The sequence below is a fragment of the Humulus lupulus genome, chromosome 5, assembly GCF_963169125.1.
Source record: "Humulus lupulus chromosome 5, drHumLupu1.1, whole genome shotgun sequence".
Taxonomy (NCBI): Eukaryota; Viridiplantae; Streptophyta; class Magnoliopsida; order Rosales; family Cannabaceae; genus Humulus; species Humulus lupulus.
The window spans coordinates 211,869,754-211,881,227 of NC_084797.1; the positions used below are offsets into that span (position 1 = coordinate 211,869,754).

Genomic DNA, 11,474 nt, shown 5'->3' on the forward strand with positions numbered 1-11,474 from the left:
ACTGGTTCAAGAACAAAGATCATTGTGATCTTTGTCTCTACTTCAGTTTGGAACAAGATCTCAACTTCTTTATTGATCAAGCAACAATACAAGTACATCACAGTCGAGTACGAATTATCTCAAACAGGTTGTCACAGGTGTTTAACTCTCTCTCTCACCCTCTCACCTGAGGTTACACATTCATACATTTGTGTAGCTCAATACAAAACCCTCTTAGAACCCCACTCTTTCTCTGTACTTTTCTCTTAGTCTGATCTCTTCACTCTCACACTCTTGTTCTCTTGTTTATGTCTCTCTGATTATGAAAAAGTACAGGACTTGTATAGCCAGCAGAAATAGTTGAGACAAGAAGAGTTAGTTAGTAATAACTAACTTAAGCTGAACATAACAGAAACTATTATTGCTGTTTAGTGATTTGGTAGAATTAATTCCACTGTTTTTATTTAAAATATTTAATATATATATTTTTTGAATGAATAAATATTTTTTAATAAAAAAAAGCATTTATCAAATATAAGTGTGTTGTGTATAACTTGCAAGCTAAGTCGGTAAGAGAGGAATGGAGGAGCAAAATGAGAGTGATGAATCTTCTGAACCCAAACAGAGCTATGGCCACCAGACCATCACCATGGCCCTTCAAGAGACCTTCTTCGCTCAGATCCCCACTTCTCTCCCTCGCCTTCCTCTTCTGCATCCTCCTCTTTCTTCCTTACTACTTTCTCACCCCTAAATCCCTTCTCTCCAAAACATCTTCCCGTTGCAACTCATACCATGGACAAAAGTTCCTCTGGTACGCGCCCCACAGTGGCTTCAGCAACCAGCTCTCCGAGTTCAAGAACGCCCTTCTAATGTCTGCCATTTTGAACAGGACCTTACTTATTCCTCCCATTCTGGATCACCATGCCGTTGCTCTCGGTAGCTGCCCCAAGTTCAGGGTTCTGGAACCGAATCAGATTCGGAACACGGTTTGGGACCATGTCGTTGACCTCATTCGCACGAAGAGGTATGTCGTTCTGCGTCCCCTTCTGGATTATTAGGGATTTGAAGCTGTGTTTGTCGAGATTAGGGTGAGACTTCAATTGGGTGTTGTTTAATTTTTCATATTTATGAGACCAGTGTGTGAATTTCACTGAACCCCCTTGTTTGATCGGATTGATATCTGTGTTCGAAATTGAATTCAATGGTGTTACCATCTTTTTCCTTTTGGATTGCTTTTTCTGGGTTTTAAGTTTTAGCAATTTAATCAAATATAACTGTACAGACTTACGGCCTGTTTCTTGTTTATGGTGTTAAAAATGGGGAGTCCTTGTGATTTATACAATGTTATTCATAACCATGTCTTTCCTTTTTGTTGTAGGTATGTCTCCATGGCTGACATCATTGATATTTCATCCTTAGTTTCTTCATCCTTAGTTAGAGTCATAGATTTTAGGATCTTTGCATCCTCATGGTGCAATTTGGATATAGATAGTACTTGTTTTGGTGAATTGGGTTGGCAATATTCTTTGTTTGATAGCCTAAAACAATGTGGATCTTTTTTATCTGGGCTTGATGGTAGTGTAACTAAGTGTTTATATGCTGTGGATGAAGACTGCAGAACTACAGTTTGGACATACCAAAATGGTAATGAGGATGGAGCATTGGATTCTTTCCAACCTGATAAACAGCTCAAAAGGAAAAAGAAAATTGCATATGTAAGGAGACGGCAAGATGTGTATAAGCATCTTGGACCTGGTTCCGAAGCTGACTCGGCTACTGTATTGGCTTTTGGCAGTCTTTTTACTGCTCCTTACAAAGGTTCAGAGTCATACATTGATATACATGAATCTCTAAGAGATCAAAGGATACAGAATCTAATTGAGAAGATTGAATTTCTCCCATTTGTCCCTGAAATTATAAGTGCAGGAAAGAAGTTTGCTCATGAGACCATACAAGCTCCTTTCCTTTGTGCACAGCTTAGATTATTAGATGGGCAATTCAAAAATCATTGGAAGACTACTTTTCTGGGATTAAAACAGAAAATAGAATCTCTGGGACAGAGTGTTCATCCTATTCATATTTTTGTGATGACTGATCTTCCTGAAGCTAATTGGACTGAAAGTTACTTGGGTGATTTGGCTGAAGATTCTCGTCGGTTTAAACTGTTTTTTCTCAAAGAGAGTGATCAGTTGATTGTGCAAACATCAAAAAGACTTGTGGAAGGAAATCATGGGATGAGTTTTGGGTTTCCTTCGGGCACTCGTGATATTGATAGTAAGGCTACCAAGCATTGTCGTCCTTCACGCTTACCTGATGTGCTTCTATACATGGAGGAAACTGTTTGCAGCTGTGCTTCACTTGGATTTGTTGGAACTTCAGGTTCAACTATTGCAGAGAGCATAGAGTTGATGAGAAAGTTTGGGGAATGTTAAACTATAACACGGTCTGGTTTTGGGAAAACTGGCTTTTGATTCCCAAATTCTTGTTAAGATTGTATTTATCAGTCTCCCAAAACAAAATTAGACTGGTTAAACAGTTTGACGGGATGCTGATCAAAAGAACAAATTTCAACCCTGTAAAACAGTTTGCCCGGATCATATGGTCGCTTATCCTCCCTCAAGTTTCTCTCCAATAATCTTGAAGTGGAGCTCGTTAAACCTGTTTTTATATACAATTTTGATGTTGCCACCAGGATATTCATGTATACTCGTTTGTCACATATTAACAGTTATTAAAGGGAAAAGATTTTCTATTTGTTGGTATTGAAATCCTTCAGATTACTGCATTTTACCTTTAAACTTTCAACAAGAAAAAGTTGCTTTCTTTCTCATATGAATTTGATTAAAAAAAATTTCAGTCCTCTCTTTTGACTTTTCTTTCAACAACTCGTATGTATTTTGTTGAGGGTATTTATGCGACATGGCATTTCTCTTGAGAGATTTTCTTTTTTTTTTTTTTGATCAAGAAAGAAACTTCATTAATCACAAACCAAATACACCATAACTCAGTCCAAAGGACCAAACTCAGACACAAACAAACACAAGGCAACCAACTTCAGAAACTAAGCTCAATGCCTCTCAAATTCTTATGGGAAAAACAACTAAGTCTAAACATGATGTCTTTTTTGATCAAATCTATTACAGCTTGGACACTAAGAGAATAGTGATGAATAAAACATATGTTTCTGTTATGCCAAAAATAAACTGTGGCTGAGAATACAGCTGCCACTAACGAGGCATGAACTCCCCCCCTCATGTCTTCAATCCAACCAGTCCAGGCAGAGAAACAAAGAGGCCAAGTACATCTAACCCAATCCTGAACCAGCCGACCCACCTGCTGGGAAAAAATACAGTCAAAAAACAAGTGGTTGTGGCTCTCATCAACCAGCTCACAAACAGGGCACAAAGCAGATTCAAGAACCATAAAAACTCAAAGAAGATGATCTCTAGTTAAGAGCTTAGAGTTAACAGCTTGCCAAGTGATGAAATTATGCTTGGGAACACTCATTCGGCTCCAAACAAATTGATGGTATTTGACAGGAGCTTGGTGAATAAGCCTAGCATACAACAGCCCAATTTTAAACTTCCCATGACTATTAGCATTATCAATATCCTCCTGAACAAACAAGCTTCTTAACTGGCAGAGTTTTTTCTAGTACCAGCTTGTGTCAGTCTTAAGCTGGTAGTGCCAGAAATTATTACCTTTTAAGTACACAGCATGAATCGACTTAACCCATAAAGTCTCCGGTTGATGGTTTATTGCCCAAATATATTTCCCAAGCATGGCCTTATTCCATTTAGATCCTTCACCAAAGCCCAATCCTCCAAAAGATTTCGGCAAACAAACTCTAGACCAGGAAGTGAGATGAAAGTTACTCCTGGACCCATTGTTGCCCCAAAGAAACCACATACAAAGTTTGTCAACTTCTTTTATTACACTTTGAGGCAAAAAGAAAATATTCATCCAATAGTTGCGCAGCCCTAAAAGAACTGAGTTAATAAGCTGAACCTTACCTGCATAAGATAAATGCCTACTAGACCAAGTGTGAAGACGAAGCTTAATTTTTCTCAGAATTTTACCACAGTCAACCTCTTTCCATTTAGTAGGACGCATAGGAATCCCAAGATATTTGAGAGGGAAAGAGCCTTCCTCAAGATGAAGAACTTCCTGTACCTGAGCCTTATCTTTAGCAGATATGCCACCAAAAAACACTTGAGACTTACTGAGATTAGCATTCATACTCGAACTGTTGCAAAAATCATCAAACACCTATTTTATAATCTGAACAGAGCCATAGTTAGCTTTGCAAAAAATCACTAAATCATCAGCAAAGCATAAGTTGATGATCTTGAGATTTTTACACATTGGGTGGAACCGAAAAGCAGGTTGCATAGCTCCAAGTTGAAGCATTCAAGAAAGGTATTCCATTACTAAGACGAACAGTAATGGAGATATAGGGTCCCCTTGATGAAGCCCCTTAACCCCTTGAAAACCCCCTTGCAGCCGCCCATTCATCATAAGAACATATGAAGTACCTCTGAGACAAACCATTACCCAGTTTATGAATCTGGTGGGGAACCGAAGACTGATCAATAATCTTTCCAAGAAACCCTAGTCAATTGTATCGTAAGCCTTGCTAAGATCGATCTTCAAAACACATCTCGGGGAGGTGTTCTTCCTATTATAATTCTTAATCAAATCCTGAAAAATGAGGATATTGTGAGCTAGTGATCTCCCTCTAATAAAAGCTCCCTGATTAGGACTAATTAGATAAGGAAGAACTTCCGAAAGTCTACTGCAGAGCATTTTAGAAATGCATTTATAGAGAGTGTTGCAACAAGCTATGGGTCTATAATCTATCGCCCTGCTAGGAGCATCAGTTTTGGGGACCAAGGTTAACACTGTTTTATTAATTTCAGTAGGTATCCTTCCAGAATTGAAAAAAATCCAAAACAGCCACTGAGATTTCATCACCTATTTGCTTCCATAAAACTTTGTAAAAATCTGAGTTATACCCGTCCAGGCCTGGGCTCTTTGTACCCGGAATGCTAAAAAGAGCTTTCCTCACATCAGCTTTAGTAAAATCTCTAATTAATCCCAGCTGCTTATCTATATCTAAACAAGGCCCCAATTCAATGCATTCTGTCTTAACACACCCAGTAGCAAAACCAGAACTGCCCATATAGCTTTTGAAGTGATCTAAGAAATGATGCACTACTGCATTATAGTCATCAATGATGTCCCCTTGATCATTTAAAAAAGAAACTATCCGATTCTCCTCTCTCCTTTTTTTAATGCACGCATGAAAATAGGCATTATTTTCATCTCCCTTTTGCAGCCATGTTACCTTGCTACGCTGAATTAAGAAGCTCCTATATCTAGCATAGTGAGTTTTATAGCAGATCGCTGCTTTCCTTTCTGCCTTCTGAGTAGAGACATCAAAGGGAAACTCTTGAACTTTAGTTAAAGCTTCCTGATATACACCTTTAGCTTGATGAAAACTTTGCTCAATATCTCCAATTTCCATCCTATTAAACATCCTCAGAACATGTTTCAGACGTAACAACTTCTTAGTCACTCCCCATAAGCCTCTAGCTGTCATAGGCTTGAGCCAATTTGCCATAACAGTTTCTTTAAATTTGCTGTGAGTAATCCAACAATTAAAGAGCCGGAAAGGTTGCACTCCTAGATTCCCAGCCGTGAGAGTCTTAATGAGGAAAAAGCAATGATCTGAATAAACCTCCCAATGTAGCTCAGCAATGGAATTCAACAAAGAGTATATCCATTCTTCATTGATAAATGCATGATCTAATGAGATTGTTGATTCTACTGCTTGGCTAGCTCATTCTTGAGAGATTTTCCTTCGTAAATTTATTGAATTTTTTAGCCACACCATTAGCAAGTCTTGGATATGGTTGGGAAGTTACAGCAGAAATTCCATTACATAGATGGTGAATATCATTAAGCACAATAGCCAAGACGGAGTCAAGGGCCTCTTTTTTAATGATAATAACAAGCCCCAAACGTTTGCAAAGTGGGGAGGGGAGAAGAACCATCATTAACCATACAAGGGAGGTTACCACCGAGCAGATTTTGAATTGATCTAGCCCAAGTAGGAAGGCAATTTTAGAGGAGCATGCTGAAATCTCTCCAAGAAATCCAAGGTACAATCACAATTAAATTAGCTTAATTTTCTTATTGGTTTATATCATTTTGGGTTCATATTTTAGCTTAATTTTATGATAGACCCTCGATTTTAAAAAATACATTTGTGGAGCTTGTGTTTTGTCAAATTATTAAAAATAGTCATCTGAATCCAAATTCTGTCAAAATAGTTTTGCTCTCAGGCTTTATTTATTGGGTCATTGACTTGGGAAATGTGTCGATCTTCGACGTGCATTGATATGTATAAGTATATATATATGATAATATTATGACCAAATTTTGGTTTAGGAGACTATTTTTAATTATTTGACAAAACATAATTCTAGAAATGTATTTTTAAAATAGATGGTCCAATATAGAATTAAGCTACAGGAACCCAAAATAGTATAGACCCTTTTTTTATATATTTGATGCCAAATACACCACAACAACAACCAAACCTTTTCCATTTCTTCTTTATGAAGGTAGAAGAAAGCTTCGAACACACCTCAGAAAAGTCAATAGATTTATAGGAAAGCTTAAGGGGATTGTCATAGGGAAGAGCTTGAGCATAGGTTTGAAAGGACACTCCAATAATAAATGAAAAGTAGTCTCAAATCTAGCATGACAAAGAGAGAAAACCTTATTATTCTTCAAACCATGTTTATTTAGGTTTACCAGTGTAGAAATCCAATTAATAGAAGCCTTTCATGAAAATAGTTTGATCTTTAGATGGATGTTACATCACCGTAGACTTTTCCACCAAGGGGAAGGACCTGAAGAAGAAGAGGCCTAACCCAAACGGAGAGTCAAATAGACACTCGTCACATAATAGATACTTGATTCTTTATCATGTTAAATCAATTTGTAAGATAAGTCTTTTGAAGACTAAAGGACAAAAAGACCCTGTTTGGCTTAGCTTATTTTAAGCTACTTTCAGTTTCTATGATTAAAAATACTTGAATACAAACAACCTTCTCTCTAGTAAAAGACTAACAATCGAGATTGGAATTCCATCCGCTCAACGTTAGTTTGAAGCCATCCACCATCGAAGAAAGGGCAAGGTCATGGGGGAGATAGAATGGGTAATGTTGTACCCATTTTTCGAGTTGAATAAAAGGAATACATGGATTATCGTACAAGTTGATCGTATTTAACAAAGAGATTAGGTTGGGTTCCTTACACGAAGACCAGCTCAGTGATCCTAATAAGACGGCTCTGAAGCTAGAAAAGTAAAAAGAGTAATATTTAGGGAATGTCTATAAAGTGCATCAATTTCCCTAGCTCGTAGGGATCATGACAATTGTACAATCATCATGAGAAGGGAATTAACCAAATTTCATTCCTTATTTAAACTGCATGAATATTTTGTATTAGGCACGGATATTATACATTGATTGGGTCAACCTCGAATTGAGGGAAGTTAACATGGCTGCCTATAAATAGGTAAGAGTCATATTTATGATTTTATGTTTATAAAGTTTACAAGAAAACTTAGTGAAGAACTTTCTGAATCTTAAGTGCTTAAATAAATAAAATTGACTTATGGATGTATGATTTATTTATAATCTGAACCACGTAAAAATCTCATATTATTTTCTTTTTTGTCGTTGGTCAAAAGACGACAAACAAGTAGCATTTTTCTTTGGGATTTGTTAGTGTAGGATTTTGTTCCTTTGCTATGGAATGAAGTAAGGAGTATAATGTCAAGTCATCAATCGATATTCTATGCTTACGCCTTAGACTATCTCATTGGGCTAATATTGAACCTAGAACCTAATATTTGTAAAGTGTATTGAATGATGAGGGGGTGTACCTTGGGAAGTACTTTGGCTAGTATCTTAATAGAGATGTGGATGAGCTTCTCCCTAGGAGAGTCCTTGAATGGAAAGTTCTCCTTAAGAAATAGTAGAAAAGGAAGACAGTCTAAATCTCCAGCACAAACTTTTGTATTTTGTATAGAAGGAAATGATATCTTTTTATAGGAGAAAATACATACTTTAGGATTGTTCAATCATAGGGGTTTCCCAAGAAAAAATTGCACCGTCGATATGGCCACAAGGCCAACTCGTAGACCTAGTGAAATGAGCCAATCCCTAGGAGGCAAAATGGGATTTCACCCGTAAATGATGTCATGGGTTGGGAGTGAGTCCCTTCGACGAAGTGAAAGACTTAGGTGGCATGCAACGTGCTTTCTCAAATTTCCTGCATGTTACGTTAACTTGCTAGGACTTAAAGTCAATCTTTAGTCATTGCAACATGGTCAATGACTAGCGAATTGACACTTGTTACTTGTGAAGGTAGGCAACCTTGAGTCATTTGAGGGATAAACTTGACCCTCACTCATCTTGCATGTATCATGTTGCAGGTGAGAGTCAGGCCTTTTAGGTGGGAATCGACTAGGCTCAGGGATTGGCTATAAAAGCTAGTTGGGTCAGCCATGAGATCATTTCCTAGTGGTAGTAACTTCGGCTAGGCTAACATTTCTCACTTTGAGGCCCACTGTCACTCTTTAAGGAAATCACTCCTAACAGGACTCATTTGTCAAAATAGATGGAAGTTAAGCATCAATTTCCCACCAGCCAATGAGAGCCAACAACCAAAAGTTATCTTCCCCACATAACACTCCATCATATATAAGAAGCACTAGATATTATTTTAATCCACAACAAAGAATAATATGAGTAATAAAGCCTTTTTTCAACTCGTGCTATAAAAAGGGGAGGGATGTTATACAATCTCTAAGCTTGCTTCACCAAAAGTGCTTTGTTAAACAAGGATAAGTCTTTGAAGCCAAGCTCACCATCATTCTTATGCCAACGTAAGCACTCTCAATAACATGATTGTATTTATATCTTAACATCATCCCTTCCCCACTAAAATTTGGCATGCAACGCAAGAGATTAGTGATGATGTGAAGCACTAGATGTTATTTTAGCTTGCAAAAAAAGAAGAATGTGAGTAATAAAGTCATTTCCTAACCTATGTGGCAAAAAAGGTATGGTTGTTATACAATCTTTACTTCGCCAAAAAGCTTTATTAAACAAGAATAAGTCTTTAAAGCCAACCTTGCCAGCATTGTTATGAAAACATAAGAGCTCCCAAGAACACAGTTGTATTTTCCTATTAATGTAACGCCCCAACTCCAGGGACCGTTACGGTGTGCCTTGTAAACAGTGCTAAACTCGCTAATCGAGTCATTTGGCCAAAATCGTGTAACTAAGTATGATTAGCAGTTTAGGGATTAAAATTTTTGGTTAAGATGTAACGTTTCATTAGAACGTCTAATATATATACATTGGGATCCCAAAACTATAATTTCAGAGTCCACTACAAGAAAATATTTACAACAGGCCGTTCTATGCAGCAAAACAGGGTTTAACCCTAGTTCCCCTTTAAACCTCGGCCGTGGCGGATTAGCAGCTGCATATGTACACGTCATCACCTAAGCTCTCCAACTCAAGGATGGTCTAGCTTTCTTTTTCCTTTACCTGCACCACATAGCACCCGTGAGCCGAAGCCCAGCAAGAAAACACAATATAACATGATATAATATCTACAGTGGTTGTATTACTTAATCAGGACCAACAGTCCAAACAAATAGGTGACTATCACAAAAAGTCACAAATATGGGGACAACACCCTTTAGCTATGTGATGATAGGATCACCAGGGCTTAACAGATATCAAAGGTCACTAACATGGGAACAGCACCCTTAGCCATGTGACGATAGGATCACCAGGGCTTAACAGATAAGTGAACATCTCACTAGCTTTAACAGGACAGGTGCTTGGGGATTAGTCACCAACATAACCTTCCTCCCGACTCTAGAGTCGTAATTGTGGAACAGCGTTCCCTAGCCATGTGACAAATAGTCATTGGGGCCATATGCCCTGGTTCTGAGTAACTGGTCTTAGACCAGACAAGCGCTTATAAGTTCATCGACCTTAGGGTCGGTCCAACGTTAATACCCCATATGAGTCATTCTTGCTAATATCGATTAGATCTAATCTTCATTTGGCTCGGCGTTCATGACGCTATGCCATCTCTGACTCTTAGGTCAGTAAAACACGACCAGTGTTCAACTCATTGTGAACTTGACTAATAAATCACAGCTTCACAGATAGATCTAACACCATTGCCGAGTCTGACTAATAAGTCAGTGCCATACACAGGTAAGCCATGCCACCAAACATATATCACATGTCCAATATCCATAAACAAGGTATTCAACATGCTTACTTAACAGGTACTAGTACAATTAGGACCATGCACAAACACAGAGGCTCAAGCTCTGAACGATATCATACTCAATATACAAAGCATGTCCTAATCACATGTTTCTCGTGCATCACATGCATTATATTTAACAATCCAACATGCACCAATAATAGCCATGCATGTCACGTTTAATAATCAACCAACATGCATCAAGAATAACCATGCATGTCACATATACACAAGGTGCAGTTTTCTTACCTCAGATTCAAGCTAGAATGATTTAAAGAACGACCCTTGAGAACGATCAACTTTTAGTCCTTTAGCGGTCACCTAGTCATAACCAAATATAGGATATCATCAATAAAAATGATTAACATAGGTTCCCAAACCAATATCTAGCCTCCGGGACATCAATCCACACTTAACCGGGTAGTAGGATCGACCCCGAGGCCTATGGCTAGCATCCCTAAGTCAAAAACCTATTTCTGGCCAAAACTGCCTCTATGGGCTGCGGCCCTCCCTAGCCATGTCGCGGCTCACCTCCAGACAGAGGCAAAATCCTCCCCAGAAACACACACAGGCCGCGGCCCTTTACGCAAACCAGCAAGCCAACAGCTTGCTTCCCCTGCGTTCTTCCTCGAAACCAAACCCTCAAACCAGTCCCAAACCTCAACGTAACACCCAATTCAACCACTAAACATCATCTACAACTCACCCTCATCAAAACCCAAGTTAAACATCAACCAAACTTCCATTAATTCCAACTTTCAACAAAGAATTCACAAGCTGAAAACTAAAGCTCAAAACAGAGTAAAACCAGAGATTCCATGGCTGAAACTTACCTCAAACTTGATTTTGAATCCCCTTCAATGGCTGAATCAAGTTCCTAAGCTCCCATCTTTGATCTCTAAGCTTAATTCCTCAACTTGAGCTCAAAAACTCCAAAGGGAAAAAGAGGGAAAAATGATGTACGGGAGAGAAAGAAGGAGATGAGGATGATGCTCTGTTTTTGCTATGAATTTCTACAGCCTTGAAGTCAATATACATCCAATCCAAATGACCTAAATACCCCTAGGTCACTTAAGGTTCCTAAAGCCACCCCAAGGGCAAAATTGTCCTTTTCAACCTAT

At 38.3% G+C, this 11,474-nt stretch overlaps 1 protein-coding gene across 1 annotated transcript; it reads left to right on the top strand.

Annotated features, from left to right (window-relative positions):
- The first annotated feature begins 534 nt into the window (after window positions 1-534).
- Window positions 535-2,731, top strand: LOC133778127 (O-fucosyltransferase 30). The gene is made up of 2 exons (XM_062217950.1): window positions 535-1,003; window positions 1,358-2,731. Exons 1-2 carry the CDS (start codon window positions 573-575, stop codon window positions 2,409-2,411), a joined length of 1,485 nt encoding a protein of 494 aa, XP_062073934.1. The 5' UTR covers window positions 535-572; the 3' UTR covers window positions 2,412-2,731.
- Window positions 2,732-11,474: the final 8,743 nt, after the last annotated feature.

Coding starts and splice junctions, on each gene's coding strand:
- LOC133778127 (XM_062217950.1), top strand. CDS start 573: ATGAGAGTGATGAATCTTCTGAACCCAAACAGAGCTATGGCCACCAGA. Junction 1,004..1,357: donor GACCTCATTCGCACGAAGAG/GTATGTCGTTCT, acceptor TTTTTGTTGTAG/GTATGTCTCCATGGCTGACA.